Below are 19,361 nucleotides of genomic sequence, written 5' to 3' on the forward strand. Positions count from 1 at the left end.
ATAAACGTTGACCAATAATAAGTTTTTGATTTTAATAAACCTCGTGATGTCAGTGTGTAGCTCCACGGGGCCTTCATTAGCCAAGTGGATAGAGTCCGCGGCTACAAAGCAAAGTAATGCTGAAGGTGCCTGGCTTCGATTCCCGGTTGGTCCAAAATCTTTTCGTAATGGAAATTTCTTTGACTTCCCTGGGCAAAGAGTATAATCGTACTTGCCATACGGTATACGAATGCAAAGAAAGTTCTCAGTTAATAACTGTGTAAGTGCTCACTAAGCAGAGAAGCAGGCTCTGTCCCAGTGGGGACGTAATGCAAATAAGAAAAAGTCGGCGTTTAACTCACTCTATACAAACTCTTCTGAATGCAACATTTCTAGACATCGCAATGATCTCTTAAGAACATTTTTCGTTATGTTATTAGTGTTTGTGCGTCTATATAGATTGAAATATAAAAATGCCTGCTTCAATAGCGACATTTATTAAGACGAAACAGCTTGGAAAAAATAAACGACAGTGCAATTTATATTTTGGCTTTGGGCACCCGAAGAAAGTAACAAATAATATAAGGTACCGTGGGGTAAGTGGATACAGAAAAATCAATAGTCAACTTCATTGTTATGTACAGCTAACATTAACAATGTAATTCAAACTTTTTTCTGTGCATGACAAATAAGGGACTATTATACTTCAAATCGTCAATTATTTTGATTTTTATGATTGTTATCTATTGAGCATTAAGGACTTGAAAATTTACGCCAAATGATCCACTTGCCCTACCATGGTGGGGTAAGTGGATCACATATAAAAAAACTCTATTCTCAAAACAAATGTGATGTAATCATGTATAGTAAGAATGATATTACTGTCATTCTTGTTATATGTGCTATGTTATATATTTTGATAGCTTTAAAAAAAATCTATATTTTATCAAAATATTATGAAAAATATTTGTACATTAGTTTGCACTCATTTGAACAAAAACAAATACTGTAACTAGAATATTTTGGAGAAAATTCTTTCATTTTATACACCAGAGTTATACAAAAGAATTGAGGATTATTCCCTACGATGTTTTCGAAAAACACTCGTAGTTTAAAAATATTAATTACATATTCTTTTGTTTAACATACTGAAATCTTTTTATTATATTTTTGTAAATATTTATATCATCTGTCTAGAACAATCGATATGGTCAAAAAACGTACGATAATATGTATTTAGGTGGAGAATTTGTATATTTTGCTCTTTTGCATTTCAGCTTAGAAAAACCAAGAAAAATTTGGTTTGAATTTTTCAATTTTCAATTTTTTGTACTAGAAAGACTGTACAACACTTTTAGGTGGATTAATTAAAATTTTCTCAGGTCAATTTGGCAAATTCAAGCTAGGAATGAAAAATGTAAAAGGAAAACAACACTTGATGACACTAAAGCTTATTCAAATCCGCGTAAGTAGTCTGCCAATATTTGATAACAATAGTTGATCCACTTACCCCATCCCATTAAAAAGTGCGGGTAAGTGTACCATGATCAATATATCTGTATTTATTTACAAAAATTAAATATTTTTCATTGTGATTCATACAATTAGAACTGAAATGTTCACCATGTGCTGAAAAAACTAATAGTATTCGATTTTAGGCAGAGATACAATGGATTTTTTATCGACAGAAAACAACTTAAAAATGAATTGATTTTTGCAGTCAGCAAGTTTGCTTGTGTTAGTGCACGTGTAGTATCAGTTTTGCAGTAGTATCAGTGTGTACGTGAGAATATAACCTGAAATGAAGCAAAGGTGTGAAAACATTCGGAACATTAAAGTATTTATTCTTATTACGGACGAATGATCCACTTACCCCACTGCTACACTTCCCCCACGGTACCTTACTTCATACGTTCGTTCTTTCTGCAGATTAGTGTTTGAAATCGTGAGCAGGGCACAAGACGGTTATTATGACTGCCATGTTTGGAATCCAAGCTGCTGCATCTTAAGTAACCCTATTTTAATTAAACATCTATTTTTTTATAGAGGAAGGGCAAATTTTTCAAAAGTTGAAAGATGGCTACTAAGGGTGCAAGAAACTCGGTTTATGGATAATCTTTGAACAACTTTGTTATCGAACACAAAAGACGGAAGAAAACTATTAGTATTGAAAGCGCAGTTATTTAATCCAATGAATTAATTTAAGAGTGTAATGGCAGGTTTTACAAGTAATTACATATCGACTAAACTAACTTAATTTGTATTTTCAGGAAGGTTTTCCCAATACTTCCTATCTTCACTGGAAATTAATGGTAATACAATTTTCATTAAGGTCTGCTTTCTTTCGTGTTCTATTCCACGAGCTCTTGCTTGCCCCTTGATATGTTTCGTTAAAACAAACTTCTTGTCGGTGACGGTTCAATATTGTTTTTTTGAAAGTAAATTGCAGCTCAACATTTCACCATCGTTTCCAACTTGTTTACTATAATAGAACATATGTAAATGTTCCTTTTTTGATGGTGACTTTCCTAATATCGTCGATATAAGGACGAGGCTTACAGTTGTTTAATGTTTACTGTGATACATTGATCGATGGAGCAAAAAATGATCAGGCTCCATTTTAAGCACATCGACCCGCTTCTTCGCTTCTTTAACCGCTGCTTCGAACCCATTCATAGTAGTAACAGCTTTTCCGCGTCTCATGCGCGCTTCCACAGCAGCATGGAAGCTGTCGGCCGCCATAAATGTGTGCCCTGACTCGAAATATTTTAAAATCAATTCCTGTACCTGAACTTCCGGTTAATTAATCAAAAGGATTAGATACAGGAAGAGATTCCAATTTTTATTTTTACTCTTGTCTTTGTAGTTTTCAATTACCCTACTGAAGCAGCTTAAAATTTCGTTGGCAGTTCGGCCAGCAGTCGGCTCGTCCCACACACAAGCTACTACAGGATACGATTTGGCATAATCTCCCACTGGCGCAAACGTTTCATTGAATACCAGCAGCCTTTGAGCAAACATAACGCTTTTTAACCCTTCGAGACGCGGAGTTTGAACGACCTGCATCTATAAGGAATTGTTAGTAGAAAAGTAGCTAGTTTTTTAGATTGGGTTTGAAATTTTACCTTCTGTAGATCAACCGCAAGCACTACACATACACATTTAACTGCATCGCCGTCCTCGCGGTATATCTTTCTGGAACGGTCTGCCAACTGCAAATGTGCATCAAAATCCAAGCATATTTGGCAGACTGCTTCATCAGGGCGGGGGTCATCGTGGTTGTTGAAATATTTCTTGTGTTGTTTTCCTATCTCGCACTTTTCGCATTGCTCATTGCCCAACTTAACCAGGGAAATGTTTAGTCGCTTCAGTACCCGGCAATAATATGCATAGCTGACTTGTAATCCTGGTTCGTGTGATTTCTGATATTGCTCAAACATGTATTTTTCCGATAAATCCGATGGTAGGTACTTCCGATTAGGGGCATGTTCTCTTCTGTAGTGGAATACACTCGGGTTGAAGCTCATAATATGAGCCTTTACTGCATCATATTTCGCAGTACTACGAATATATTTGCCCCGTTGGCTTGTTCTTGGTTTATCGTTATTATCACTGGTAATGCAGCGGTATAGAGTATTGCTATAAAAACATTCAAATAGTTATGAGGAAATAAACACATATATAGTATATTGCAACAAACATACCCGCATGTTTCATTGAAGCCGATCGTGTTTAGGAATACGGCAAACCCTCAAAAACTCTCCATCACTTCTCATCATGTTGAATTGGTACCGATGAATTTTGAATTTGCCCTTTGTATGACGGTTATTCATACGCCGTTCGATTGCAATTCGATGAACTCTCTCTCTAATAAACCCTGTTTGTCCGGCAGCGTCGAGGTTCCAGTATTTCAAATTTTCGTTTATCTGTTCATCTTTCGCGAACTTCTTCGAACACTGCTTCAGGCAACCGCATCTCTGAGGGTAAAGCTGTGAAGAACGACGTTTTTTCGCCGTGAGTAAACGTTGTACCTCCTTCTTTCGGCGTTTACGACTTCCGGTAACTGAATCGGCGGGATCAGCGAAGAAACTACCATCGGAATCAACATCTTCTCGCATCGAAACACGCAAGCATTCCTTGTCTGCCAATTCGAGATCCTGTGGGCAGCTGTACTCACGGTCATTTTCTTCCTCGGAATTCTCGTCGGTTTCGTAGGATTGGATCAACTGCAGACCAAAGGACATCTTGACTGTTTAGTGATGACAACACGGGAAAACTGACGTGCTTTTTAGACTTTGAGCGAACACCATGCTGCAGCATCACAGCAGGCAGTGAGACTGGTTTGCGATTATTATCCAATGAAATCGTAAAATAACAGCATAATCGTATCATTGAAGAAATTATCGGAAAAATATCATTTAAATTCAGTTTCATTGAATTGATATCATAAAACAAATAATGTTTTATGGTCTTGATGAGATGTTATGCTCTAGATTTGAAAATATTTGTAAAATTGATATAAACGCAACTAAACATAAAGTCGTAGATTTCTCGAATCAATGTTTTTTGCGAATGTTACTGTTATGCAATTATGGGCAGTATAGGTCAAGGTGCTCTGGTGGAAAACTTCAAACCGCACAAAAATACAAGCGACAGAAGAAAAGCAATTTGGGTATGACCTTAGAAAATCCAGAACATCTCAAGTGTCCGTTGGCCAATATGCATGGCCAAGCAAGTTCCTGAAATCAGACCCGATTAGCCGTCAACTGCTTCCGGATGCATCCAATTTCATCCATTTTTTATAAAGTTATAAGCATTTGAATTTAGACAAAATGTTGCCTATCCCCTGTAGGTAATTAATGGAAGCTTTGAAACAAATTTTGTAAGAACTTTTTCAACAATTTATAAAGTCAGGGGCCAAGTCTCCAGTATAAGTTTGAAACTCACACCGTCCATAATACACCGAGGGGTATTTTAATTTTGGGAAGTAGGCAACGCAACATCTTTTAACCAGAAGGTTCTTTAAGTTTTGCTTCTACTCATGACTTCCAATACACGTATGAATGATGCAAGGCCAAAAGAACATGAATCAGTCATACATATAGCGGTAGTGAAGTGTTTTGCCTAAGGATATGGGAAAGGAGGGATTTTGTGTGGTGTTTTGTGGAACAAGTTTTTTATTAGTTTAAAATTTAGTTAATTTGATTAATCTTGCAATCAGTAATAAGAATATTTACAGGAACATAATACTTATCTTGTCTCGGCCAATACGCGGCCATGTCTTTCCTCTCCGATGAATTTTTCCTCGTTGTAATGGCGGGTTAGATATGAAAACAAGATAAAGAGAGAAGAAATGTTAGTGATTGTTACATGCTTTATTGCTATATTGGCCTACAATGAAGTCATACAAAATTCGCTCTTTGGATTCCCATGATAACAATCTTTCGAGAAACTCCATGGCAATGATCATTGTACGCCATGTGCGGCATTCAGGACATCTCAACAATACTGATGACGAACAACAAAAAATGAATCCAAAAGAGCGAAAACCTTAAGGTGAAGATATATCGAAGCCAAAGTTCAAATTTTCAAAAGCACGGATCTGGAGAATCAAACTTCCGTTTAAGCTGAAAACTTAATCGATTGGTCACTAGCTTACTTACCTTACCAGTCAGGCTAAGGCCTGGGTTCCGTGTCTTCTCTTGAGCCCCTCGCTATCATGTACTTCGTCTTTGACACATTGATGCTCAGTCCGATTCGCCTAGCTTCAGCCCTTAGTCGGATATACGTGCAACAATATCAATGTCGTCGGCGAAACCACGGCGACTTTCTGAAAATCGTGCCACTCGTGTCTATCCCCGCTCTTCTTATCACACCCTCTAAAGCAATGTTGAACAGTAAACACGAAGGGCAATCACCTTGCCGTAACCCTCTGCGAGATTCGAAGGGACTCAAGAGTGTCCCTGATACTCGGACTACGCACATCACTCGCTCCATCGTCGCCTTGATCAATCTTATCAGTCTGTCCGGGAAACCGTATTCGTGCATTATGTGCCATAGCTCGATCGATTGTATCATAGGCCGATTTAAAATCGATGAATAAATTATGTGTGGGTACATTGTATTTGCAGCATTTCTGCAACACCTGGCGGATGGCGAATATCTGGTCCGTTGCTGCTCGTTCGCCCATAAATCCTGCCTGATATTGCCCAACGAATTCTCTAGCAATTGGTGATAGACGGTGGCATAGAATTTGGGAGAGTACCTTGTAGGCGGCGCTCAAAATTGTGATCGCACGATAATTGGCGCAATCCAACTTGTCGCCCTTTTTGTAGACATGACACCTTCCAACCATATCCGCACTGCGGTATGTGCGAAGATTGGTAATGTCAGAGACGAATTTTCCATCGATAACCTAACGTGGTCGATTTGGTTCTCGGTTAGGTTATCGGGTGATCTCCAGGTGGTTTTATGGATATCTTTTCGGGGGGAGAAGGTGCTTCGGACTACCAAACCACGATAGGCTGCAAAGTTGACGCATCGTTGGCCGTTGTCGTTAGATACGGCGTGCAGACTGTTCCGCCCAATCACCGGTCTGTACATCTCCTCTCGTCCTACCTGTACGTTCATGTCGCCAACAACGATTTTCACGTCACTCGGCGAGCATCCTTCATAAATCTGCTCCAGCTGCGCGTAAAACGTCTCCTTTTCGTCGTCGGGTCTCCCTTCGTGTGGGCAGTGTACGTTGATGATGCTGTAGTTGAAGAAACGAAGCCAGTTCCTAGCTCATTTGAGGTGCCACAGCTTTGGTAGAAGGTAGCCACTCGATGCCCGCTTTTCCACACTTTCTGTCCAGTCCAACAAAGTTCCTGCAGCGCTACGATATCAAAATTACGGGGATGTAGTTCGTCATAGATTATCCTGTCGCAACCTGCAAAACCAAGTGACTTGCATTTTCATGTTCCAAGCTTCCAATCGTAATCCTTATTTCGTCGCGTGGGTCTTTGCCGATTGTTCCGGGTCGTATTATCTCCTATGTTATTCGCAATAAGGTTTTTTTGCGGGTGGCTTATTGGGCCTACGCCAACACTCCTGTCTCGCCGGAGCGCCATCGTGCCAGCTCTATTTAACGTCCCATCTAACACTAGGACGATCACGCTGATGGGGCTACCAGCTTGGATTTAGCTGTACGCGATTCAGCATTTCTTGCTCAGCCGCTGGATACCAGAACAGACGCTGTTTCCTGGTGAACAGACGCTCGAGGCGTACCTCCTCAATCTAGCTGATGTCAGAAGGACAACAGTGCCCAGGCTGCACTACCAGCTAAGTACGCAACCCTTAACTGGCGGTCTTTGTCATCGTTTGACCCGTGGAAGCGTGAGGTAGGAACTTGTGAGGACCAGAGCTGTGTTGAACGCTCCTTCCTAGTTGTCGACTCACCGTTTTGCAGTCACTAGCTGGTAGTGACCAATCGATTAGGTTTTCAGCTCAAACGGAAGTTTTGTTCTTCAGATCCGTGCTCTTGAAAAATAGAACTTTGGCTTCGATGCATCTTCACCTTAATGTTTCAATGTAGGACAATTCAGCTTTATTGCATGTGAGAAGTTCTTGGTGATATTCTCACAATGGCCATTCAGAATGGTTCAATGGATGTAGATAAAAAATCATTATGATAAAATTAACGCGATGACATGTTAGTAAGCTCAGAACGATTAGTGTATTTCCAACTGTTAATTTAGATCGTTAAGCTAAGGGTCGATTGTTGTATATAACTTTTTAGATAAGCAGAAGTAAATCACGCACGCGAAGTATTAACCTTCCATCCCATCTTCAAATGCTCCCCACAAGCACAACACCTTAGAACGTCCATGTTGTAACTTGTTCACACAAATCTACCTCTACCGAGTTGACAGAACGCGCCCATACCCCTTTCTGAACCAAAGTAATTTAAGAGTCCTTTTAAGCCATGATATTATGATTACTTCTGTCTTTTACGTAAGTCCTAAATGTTAATTGTCGTCAAGTCTTAACAAAATAAGGTGTTTTTTTTTTGTTGGGGGTTGAAACTATTGCGTCCATTATTTAGAACTATTGTCCCAGTTTACTGTACATGTCACGCTAGCATTGATTAGACGATCAGCTGCTTACCATGACACGTTCCCAATCAGGTATGATGTGGTTTATGAAACCAATCACCTTTCTCGGATCAGCAGACCAGATCTCACTGGGCTGTAAACAGCCGCTATCGAGAAACTTCGATCTGCGCCTGTATAATGCACCACAACTGCAAAGCAGATGTTCCGAGGTTTCGCTTTCAATATTACAAAAGCGACAAATATCATTCTGAGCCTAGCCAATGTTCTTCAAATGATATTTGCTCGGACAGTCCCCAGTTACTAGGCCAGTGTATGTACAAAGAGCCCTCTTGTTGAGCTCTAAAATCTTTTTAGTTTTATTTGCGTTTTGAGTTATAAATCTTTTAGACTGGGTACACTTTTTGACATCCATCCAGTTGGTCATCACCTTTAGTTCTTCCCAGCACTTAAGGTGAAGATGAATCGAAGCCAAACCTCAAATTTTCAAGAGCACAAATCTGAAGAACCGAATACCCGTTTGAGCTGAAAACTTAATAGATTGGTCACCACCAGCTAGTGATCAATCGATTAAGTTTTCAGCTCAAACGGGTGTTCGGTTCTTCAGATTTGTGCTCTTGAAAGTTTGAGGTTTGGCTTAGATTCATCTTCACCTTAAGTTCCATTTTTGCTGCACAGTTTGGTATACCACAGAATGGTTCCGGGCCAACAAACTGTGAATTTGAGCCCCGTTTTGCAAGATCATCTGCCTTTTCATTCCCTTCAATGCCACAGTGTCCTGGAACCCTGTACAAATTTACCGAGTTTGATTCACACAACTGTCGCAACGAGAGAATACATTCCCAGACGAGTTTTAATGTACATTTATATGCACTTAATGCGTTTAGAGCTGCTTGGCTATCAGAGAAAATACATATATTTGCATATCTGTATTTTCTTTTCAGACAGACATTCACACATTCAAGTATTGCAAAAATCTCAGCTTGAAACACTGTTGGCCAATGTCCCATTGCAACTGAAATATTTACTCCGGGTTCAAAGATCCCAGCCCCTGTATTTGTTACAATTTTTGAGCCGTCAGTAAAGAATATGATTGAGCCTTCACGAACCGTGGGACCTCCGACATCCCAACTTGTACGCGTCATTTCGCTTACCTTGTAGAGAAAATCATAGTTGTCCTCAGGTCTCATACAGTCTTCGTTCATACTCATCACCGGTCCGCTTTTAAAGTGTTGCAAAATGCTCAAGTGGCCAATAAGATCACCTGGCAAAACATTTTTAGACCTCTTAAGCCTTAGAGCACTTTTTTCCGCTTCTAATTGCACATATTCGTGCAAAGGCAGCAGATTGAGAATAGCATCTAACGCTTTCGATGGAGTGCTGCGCATTGCTCCCGTTATAGCAATGCACGCAAGTCTTTGAAGCTTAGCTAGTTTCATTCCTGCAGTAGCCTCCCTGGTTTTAGGCCACCACACTTATGGAGCGTAGGTAATTTTTGGTCGTATAATAGATGTGTAAATCCACATAATCATTTTTGGCCTCAAGCCCCACTTCCTCCCGACAGTTTTGGAGCATAACCATAATGCGTTGATCGCTTTATCAATCGTAGAATCAAGATGCGCATTCCAGCTAAGCTTGGCATCTAAGATTACTCCCAAGTATTTTACCTGACTGCTAACTTGAATTTCAACTTCTCCAATCTTAAAAGATTTTAAGTTGACTTTCCTCTTTTTAGTGAATGGGACAATCACGATTTTTGACGGGTTAATGCTTAGACCCTCCTTTATACACCATGATTGGGTATACTTTAGGGCCATTCTTTCCGATACTATGTTGGCAAACTTTCCTCTTACTACGATGACTATATCATCCGCAAAGCCTACAACCTCGAAACCTTTAGCTTCTAAGCTTCTGAGAAGGTCGTCTACAACCAAAGACCATAAAAGTGGCGAAAGTACTCCACCTTGCGGACATCCTTTCGTCGCCCTTATGGTTACAGACGAACCACCCAGTTCTTAAGTGATTTCTCTTTTTGCAAGCATGGTATGAATCCAGTCGACAATGCATGTGTTGAAATTTCGTTTTTTTAAAGAAAATGAAGTGTTGTCAAAAGCACCTTCAATGTCCAAGAAAGAATAGAGTGCGATTTCCTTTACTGAAAGAGATCTTTCGACTTTATCTACTAGCGTATGAAGCGCTGTGACTGTCGACTCCAGCTTGATACGCATACTGATATTTAGATAATGGATTTGTCTGCATGTAAGTTGAGTTTACGTAATCCTTCAATACTTTTTCCATAGTTTTCAACAGAACTGATGACAAACTAATGGGTCTAAAAGATTTTGGGTCCGTTTTATCTCGTTTCCCTGGTTTATGTATGAATATGACTCTTACCAACCTCCATTTTGATGGAATATAGTTCAATCTTAAACTTGCCTTGAAAATCTTCATAAGGGACGGAATCAGAACCGCTTCTCCGTTTTGATGTAGTGCTGGAAATATTCCGTCCACACCTGCAGATTTATAAGGCTAGAAGGATCTCACTGCATTTTCCACTCTTGCAAACGTGAAGATTTTATCAGCTTTATCTGGTGTTGGATTTTATATACTGCAGACCTCCGGTATGGTCTGCATAGAGCATCCTTGCACTCCAGTATACTGTATATCCTCGCCTGAAGCCGCTCCCGGAAAATGAGTATCCATCATCAAATCAAGTGTCTCATCACAAGTTTTAGTATACACCCCATCTTGGCGTTTAAGGTTGCCAAGTTCAGAAGTATGGTTTTTAGCAAGAGTTTTCTGTAATCTAGCAACAATTGGTATATTATCTATACTCTCGCACATATGAATCCAAGTTCTTCTCTTTGATTTCCTTAATTCGTTATTGTATTCAGTTAGAGCTCTTCTATACTGAGCCCAATCTGAGGTTCGTTTTGCTTTATTAAACAATTTCCGAGATGTTTTTCTAAGCTATTATTATATGCTTTTAGAATCACTTCGTTTACCTCTTGCGAAAATGATTCAAGTTGTTGTATTGTCTTAATACTAATTTCATTTGTAAAAGTGTCAGATTTCAAGTGATTAGCATAATGACCCCAGTTCGTTTTTCTAGGATTACGATATGCTGTTGGTGATTAGTCGCCTCCACCCCACTCAAAAACAATGTTTTTATGATCCGATAATGAAGTTTCATCTGAGACATGCCAATTCCGAATTTTCTCAGAAATTGTAGAGTTACACAACGTCAAATCTAAAACCTCTTCACTGATTGCATTTAGAAATGTTGGTTTATTACCCTTGTTGCATATATCAATACCATTCGATGATAGGAATTCTCATAGACACTCACCTCGACCGTTGATGTCGGTGCTACCCCACACAGAGTGATGAGCGTTGGCATCGCAGCCGATGATGAACGACTTGTTGGCTTCCCGGCAGTATCGAATGAAATATGAAATTTCAGGAGAAGGTACCTCAGGAACATCGCCAGGGAAATACGCTGAAGCCACGATGATCTCCGTCTTTCCCCTGGAGGTTGGTACCTCAACCACAACCGCCACTATGTCGCTTTTGATGAACTCTGTAATAGGGTAGCATTTCATTGTATTATTAACATGAATCGCAGTTCTCGGTGAACTTTGATTCTCGTCATAAAACAACAAAGAATTTTTCCTTTGTTGGACCATGGCTCTTGTAGTAGGGCCATGTCCAGTCCCTCCTTTTTGAACCTCTGGCTTAATACGGCAGAAGCGCCTTTAGCATGATGGAGGTTCACCTGCAGGAACTTAATTAGCTTCATTTTCCCCAGTTATACGCTCCTGTTTTCCTTTTGGGGGAGCGATAGGTCTATCGTGTACTTCCAGTTGGGATCTTTTGTAGTTTACCGCTTCAGTTAAGGCCTCCATTTTGGCTCCACTTGTTTCTGTTTTCAAGTCGTTGGGCGTTGTTTCCTGCTCTACATTTAGTTCCGGCTCATTCCTGTTCGTATTGCCATCGTCTTGGCTACGGCCTTGGGTTTTGACTTTCCTCAACTGCGTTTCGCCAAAACAAAAGTTAAGGACAAAGTTGCGATCAGCTAACTAAGCTAAGAATTGCTAAGAAATTCTTCGTCCAAGTACAACTTCCATTCTGCATGTGGTGGTTAAGTCTTAGTTTTAGTTCATCTCGTTATTATTGTAGTTGAAAGTATTTATTGGTCATTGCGTTCATATGTCCTTGAAGAAATAAGTCACTTTCCTTGTATGTTCAACAATTTTTCGAAACTAGCCTTAGTACCCTAGTAATCAATCTCTGCGTCATTAATGCAATGCTTCACAACGCCTACTTTCTACTTATAAGTTTTGCGAAAATGAAGCTGGATTTAGATTGTTTATACCATTGTTACAAAAGAGGTATATAAAAAATATTGTCGCCACTTATTTCTACTCAGTGAATCCACTAGTCATTTTCCTCAGAGTAATATGATAACGATGTTTCTAGCTGGATAATAGTAAGAGTGGGTACGGATCATTCTGGTTAGCTAAAGGCATTTATCGTCGCTAATAGTATTAATGCCTACTTCGAATATATTAATTATTTGAAATGGGCATCAATGCTATTAACGACGCAGAACGTTCGTTGGATCACATCCGAGATATTAGTGTGTCTATGCCATATAAATTATAACGCGGCTTTAAGAAAAAAAAAATGTCGAAATGTGATACCACCATTACAGGTTACGCCTTTGGTGTCCATCTAATGGACTAATGGATTGTGCCCTCCCATCGCATATCCAAGGGGAGGGTATAATGTAATTCTTTGTTTTTTTTTTTTAAACAAAAGCATTTTCGGAATGTTTAGATTTATTGTTTGAAATTCCTACGAAGTATTTCTTAGAACTATTTCTGGAAAAATGCGTGGAGAAATATAAAAAAACAGATAAGTTGCTTAGTGTACCTTTACAACATCAATTTGACGAATTCTCCTAAGAATGAGGTTAATTCGTCTTGTTATAATGAGTCCGCTGATAATATTTTAAGCAGATACCTGAGAAAATTCATTACACATTTTTGGAAGATTTCCTGGGATTCGAACTCAGGACTCTTGTATGCTAGACGAGCGCTTTACCAACTAAGCTACCGAGCCATATTTGTTAGAACAATTTCAAAATCTGATGTTTTATTTATGGCACTACCACTATACTGGGATGGAGTCTGCTTCTCAGCATGGTCATCCAGAAGTAATTTACAATTTTAACTGAGAAGAATTCATGCAAGGTTAGTACCGTTTTGATTCATATTACGGACACTTAAGGCCTCAGTGAAGTATAACCCAGCTTGGACCATACAAAATAAATCATTCTGTATGATTTTTTAGCGTTATCGAGCGTCGGAAGCCCTTAACTTTCGGATGGTGGGTAAAGAATACGCGTCCGCAACTTGAATAATTTTAAATAAATCAAAACATGTGGCCTTTTCATGATTCTTATTCCGGACGCTCCCTCACTTTTGCCTCATATTCCGGACGCTTTGATTCGAATTACGGACAGCTCATGATAATCATTAATGGAACAGTCAAATCATCAATTGAAATCGTTCAACCAATTAAGAGACGTCTAAGGTAGTTGGGCATTATAAATTTGCAATGATGTTTATGGAAAAAACCTAATAAAACGAGCCTCGAAAATAAGAACTTTTGGACGGCGAAAATTGAAACATTTCGTGTGAAATGTTTCCCATACAAACGAGAGTGTCCGGAATTTGAAGCTGTCCGTAATATGAATCAAAACGGTAGTGTTTGATCCTTCGGTCGCGTTGCTTGCTCCTGCGAGGGCGAACGATGAACACTTGTTCGGCATACAATTCATTTATCGAATAATATCGCGAATCCGGTCAGGCGTGAATATATCAAGGATCGCATCATCAACTAAAGATGCCTCCCAGATCCTTACCTTATCCCACTAACCCAATATCCTTTCCATGACAACTATGGAGTTGCAGAAGATTCTTCGGTCTCTAAAATCAATGGTTGTCTAACTAACATTCCTTCCCTTCCCCGATGACCGTAAGGACGTGGCCGGCGCCATTATTGCCTTTTAAAGTCTGAGCTCTCGATTTGTGCACATTGAAGAATGGTAAGCTAATCCCAAGCCCCATTCACTAAATCACTGTGCAACTTAGATTGCTCTGGTCAATCATGGAGTAGCAACTACGAATTGTACGATCATTTATGCTCGCTCATGCTCGCTCTCATGAACTGAGAAGAATTCATGCAAATGCCTGTCCTAAAATCGAACCCCGAAACCTTCAATATCACTTTGCTATAGGCGTTTCTACAATAAAACGGAGATCACTTTAAAAACTTGATTCTAGTTTTTTAAAGATTGAAAATTGTAAAGATGGTTCTAAAATATTATGTTTAAGGGTGGGATATAGTCGAAGAAAAAGGTTCCAGCATAACCAATTCAACATAACAATCAATCGAAAGAAACACAAAGACGCGAGGCTTTGGATATGAAGGCTTCAAATTTCAAACCCTCGCCGTACACTCCATACCGCTGGTCGTTAACAACAGTCAAAGCCAAACCATTCTTCCGTTCACGGCTGCTTTCATTCCATCCCTAGCGCTGGGAACGATGCTGCGATTAATTTGTTACAGACGATTTAAGCCACATTCCTACCGCATGACCAGGCACATTTGTTCCGTTTTTAAAACAATGGTTGATTATCGTTTTACCATTCTGGTTTCCATTTTTCTTTTCCAACAGGAGTCAAGCTGTATCAGGGGGAAAAGTACGTAATCGTGGAGGAGAAGATCAACGCTTTCACTTGGCAACTCAACCTGACAATAAGGCACCTGCAGAAGACGGACTTTGCTCCGTACGTTTGTTCCAGCATAAACGCGCTGGGAAAGGCCGATGCCCGGATTCGGTTGCAAGGTGAGTCGATTCGTTTTGTTAAAGATGTAATCGCTTTAATCTACACTAGATACTAAGGAGGTGGGTTTTTCGTAAAAATAATCTGTTGCAAAAAGAAATCGAGTTTGTAATAATGTTTTGAATAATGCAACGACCAGTTTTCAAAAGATAGATTCAGGATGATCGACATTACCAATTACCATTGTTATAAAATTCTGACTTTTTTTGGAATCGCTAAAATAAACTTCGGTCGTAAAAAATGGATCGTAAAAAGAGGTTAAAGTGTATTCATTATTCAAAATGTGTAATGAAATAACAACAAAATACCGTCACTCACAAGCCTAGATCCCCTCAATAATGTGACTGACAGTTAAATTGATGGAAAATTACTACGGTCGAGTGATTGCCCCAAATGTGCAGGACCGTTTTCAATCCTTCCTGTTCGCCTTTGGAACATAATTTGTTATCCTGACTTTTTGCCGCTCGCTTCCTGAATTGATTGATTCACTTTTGATCGACTCCATTCACTTCGACCCCATTCGAAACTGTCCAAATCTGCATTTTTTTTTCGCCTTCATGGTGGATGAAGTTGCCCATTCAGATGGGGTGCGATCGCGTAAATTAATTGCATGTAAATTGGTTTTAATAATTTTGCCCGGCATTGTTACATTTGCCCGAATACTCTTGGCCATAAAATCATTTCCTCACTCAATTTTCTTTTTGATTAATTGCTTAGTAAAGCATGTAATAGATTTAAAATTGCAATGTAAGAAATCCAAAATTGGTATATAACTTTCAACCCATTTCATCAAATCTCATTCGACGAGAATTCCTGGAGATTTTCAACCAAATGTTCCTTCGACAACATTTACTTTCCACCAAATGTCATTCCACCAAACATTATTCGACCAAATGTCCTAAAGCCGTAATGAAGTAATATGTTTGTTTTCTAGGTAAATGGATTTCTTGCAATCAATTCTGGAAAATAGTTTGATGAAAACGACTTTCTGGCAAATCTGATACAACCCGTTTCCACTTTCTTCCATTTCCTGCAGAGCTGCGGCTGCCGCCGAAGCCGACCACAACTCCGACACCGTACGTGCCGCCCACTCCGAAACAGCCTCGCCGGAAGCAGCATCATCAAAGCCACGGAAAAGGAAGCCACGAGGGCAACGGAAAGGGCGCTGGCCCCGGCAATGGCTTCAACCGGGACAGCTACATAATCAATCACATCCAGGAGAACGACATGCTCGGTGGATTCGTCTCGGAAGGTGAGTTTTGCGGGGGTTGTAGTCTCGTGACGGGTATGCAGGGTGGTATTAAGGGGAGCGGTATTGGTCGAAGGTCCCCCGCTTTTTAGGGACCCCGGAAAATTACGGTTGGAAACATATACATACACATATCTGCCTTCTGATATTATGAGCCTTACTCAGAACGTTGGAAAGAGGTTTCAGGAAAATTATACACCAAGATTTTTTCAAGAGCTACGCTTTGCGAATGTCGTGTTTTTATTTTAACCGAAGTGCAGCTTAAAAAATTGTTGACTACTCGGCTCACATTTATAAATCCGGCCCTGCCTGGTATCTATCTACAACTGACCTAGCACAATCGCCAGTCAATGGTCTCGAATTTCGGTTTGTGCGAAACGATACAATTGCCCTAAGCTGTCTAGGGAAGCTTTGCGTACTGGTGCAGTTGAAATGAGGCCAATGAGACTGTTGATTAATGGGGATTCCAATTGAGTGATTATCCGTTTCATACTCTGTTTCAAGGAGCTGAATGAATACAATTTGAAAATGATTGAATGAGAATAATACGAACGATAAGATAATTTTTGTATCGCAATATGAAACTTACACATTAGGGTGCCAATGGAATGTATGGGAAAAATTTTGCCATCGAATTTCAAAAGTTTTGTCTCCTCGAAAAAAGTCCCCATGTAAAATTTGAGCTCAATCGGACTTCATTAAGTGGACCCCCAAAGCGGTCAAAGTTTGGCTATTTTGACCCATGAAAAATCTCCAAAGGGGGGGGGGGGGGGTGTTGTACATGAAATTTCCGAAATCGAATTTTTTTTTGATGCCAGATGTCTTAGAAATGCATGAAACGTCGAGATCTGGTGTTATTTGGAAAAAAATTGTTTTTGAAAAAATCGACCTTTTGGGACTTAGTAAATTTTTGAGTTGGGGGGTGAATTGAATTTGAAATGAACGATTTGAATTCAATTGCTGAGAAATTCAAGGCAATAGTATTGAAACATATCCTATATCATTGTTGGCCACTGAAAGCATATTTTATGTGATATTTCATTAGGGTGGTTCATTTACTTTCCATTAGGGTGGTCCTTTTTGTTAAAAAATAAAAAAATAAAAAATTGAATTTTAATTGAATATTGAAGACAATAATATTGGAACATCTCTCACATTATCGTAAGCCATTTTCTACATTTAATATGTGGTATTTTATTAGGGTGGTTTACTTATTTTCCATTACGGTGGGCCTTTTTGTCGAAAAATCATAATTTGAATGGGATATTAAAAACAATAGTATTTTATCACCATCGTATTAGTATTTTATCGTCAACGTAGGCCATTTCCTTCATTAGATTCGTTGGGAAGGCTCACTTATATTCCATTACGGTGGTCCTTTAAAAAAAATTGAGAATTTGAATGGAATAGTAAATACAAGAGTAATTAAACATCTCCTATATCATCGCAGGCCACTGTTAACATATAATAAGTGAAATTTCATTGGGGCTATTGTCCTCAGTTTTGCATAAGGGTGATCATTTAATTTGTAAATTAAAAAAAAATGTTCTCAACAGATCTAACAAATCAACTTTGTTTGTATAGTTTTGAATCATGATTCTTCATTGGCATGCAACTCTTCGGTAAGATATTTTCATTAAGGTTTTCTTTTGAATAGTTAAAATAAAACGTTCCAATAACAATAATCAGTTAATTCAGTGAAGCACAACTCTAACTGCCATAATCTAAATACAGATAAAAAAGGAATGAAATAATTTTTGACGTATTCAAATTATGACAATAGCTTGATGGGCGGCGATGAAGGGCAACAAAAGTGTTTAGTTTATATTTTTAAAAGAGATTCTCAGCCTTGGGCTCCTTCATTCTCGAACCAAAAGTACGTTGCCTTCTGCTTGCTATAGTACACGCGATTCGGTTGTGACAACGTAGGCAGTTCCAGTTTGAACAATCAGTTCTCGTTTATTCTTCAAAGATGTAACAAAGTTCCTTATAGAAATTTCGTCGGAATTTCATATGGATTTTTTCGTTGGAGTTTTCAACGGAATTTTCTTTGGAGTTTCCTTTGGAATTTTAATCGGAATTTCCTTCTAAATTCCTTGTATTTTTTTTTATTGGACTTTTCTACGAAATTTCCTTTGAAATTTTTTACGGAATTTTCATCAAAATTGGAAATTTATCCTGAATTTGCTTCGGAATATCCTGTGGAATTTTCTTCGGTATCTTTAGAAGTGCCCTTTTGAATTTTCTGTGGTATTTCCTTTGAAATGAAGTGTCCTTCGGAATTTCATTCTGAACTTTTCATTGGAATTTTCTTCAAAATTTACTTTGGAGTTTCTTTTTGAGTTTCCTTCGAAATTTGATTTGGAATTTTCTTTGAAGTTTCCTTCCGAATTCCTTCTAGAGTTTGTTTCGGAGTTTCCTGTGTAATTATCATTGGAGCTTCCTTCAGAATTTTATTCGAAATATTATTTGGAATTTCTTTCGAAGCATTGGAATTAACTTTGGAATTTCCTTCGAAATTTTCCTTGGAGCTTTCTTCGGAATTTCATTTGGGATTTCTTTTGGACCTTTGAAATTTAGTGCGGAATATTCCAAGTAATTTCCTTTACAATTTTCTTTGGAATTTCTACAGAGTTTTCTTGAGAATTTCCTTACAAATTTGCTTTGGATATTCCATAGAAAATTCCTAAGAAATTTTCTACGAAATTTCCTTTTAACTTCCTTTTTTCAATGCAATTTGCTTCGGGATTTGCTTTGGAATTTTCTTTGGAATTTCCTTAGAAATTCCCTTCTGAATATGCATTGAATATTTTTCAGAATTGTCGTCGGAATGTCCTTTGGAATGTGCTTCAGAATTTCTTTTAGAATTTCATTCAGTTTTTTTTTATTTTTTATTTTTTTTTTGGGATATACCTTATATTTTGAAAGTTTCCATCGAAGTTTCCTTTGGAATTTTTTTTTGAACTGTGATTTTTGCTTCGAAATTTCCTTTTTGAATTTCATTCGGAATTTGCTTTGAATTTTTTATGAAATTTCCTATGAAGTTTTTGGAATTTCCTTTTAAATTTTCCACGGAATTTTCTTCGGAATTTCCTTTGGATTTTTTTCGGAATTTGCTTTGGAATT

General features: G+C 38.7%; 1 protein-coding gene across 1 annotated transcript in view; it reads left to right on the plus strand.

Annotated features, from left to right (window-relative positions):
* Window positions 1-19,361, plus strand: part of LOC5568825 (protein amalgam) — a 571,401-nt gene that overhangs the window by 464,746 nt on the left and 87,294 nt on the right. Inside the window, exons 10-11 of the mRNA XM_021845648.1 lie at window positions 14,818-14,988; window positions 16,023-16,238. Coding sequence (XP_021701340.1) covers window positions 14,818-14,988; window positions 16,023-16,238 — 387 coding nt within the window. The remainder of the gene's footprint in view (window positions 1-14,817; window positions 14,989-16,022; window positions 16,239-19,361) is intronic.

Source organism: Aedes aegypti, chromosome 2 (genome assembly GCF_002204515.2).
Source record: "Aedes aegypti strain LVP_AGWG chromosome 2, AaegL5.0 Primary Assembly, whole genome shotgun sequence".
In the NCBI taxonomy this organism is placed as follows: domain Eukaryota; kingdom Metazoa; phylum Arthropoda; class Insecta; order Diptera; family Culicidae; genus Aedes; species Aedes aegypti.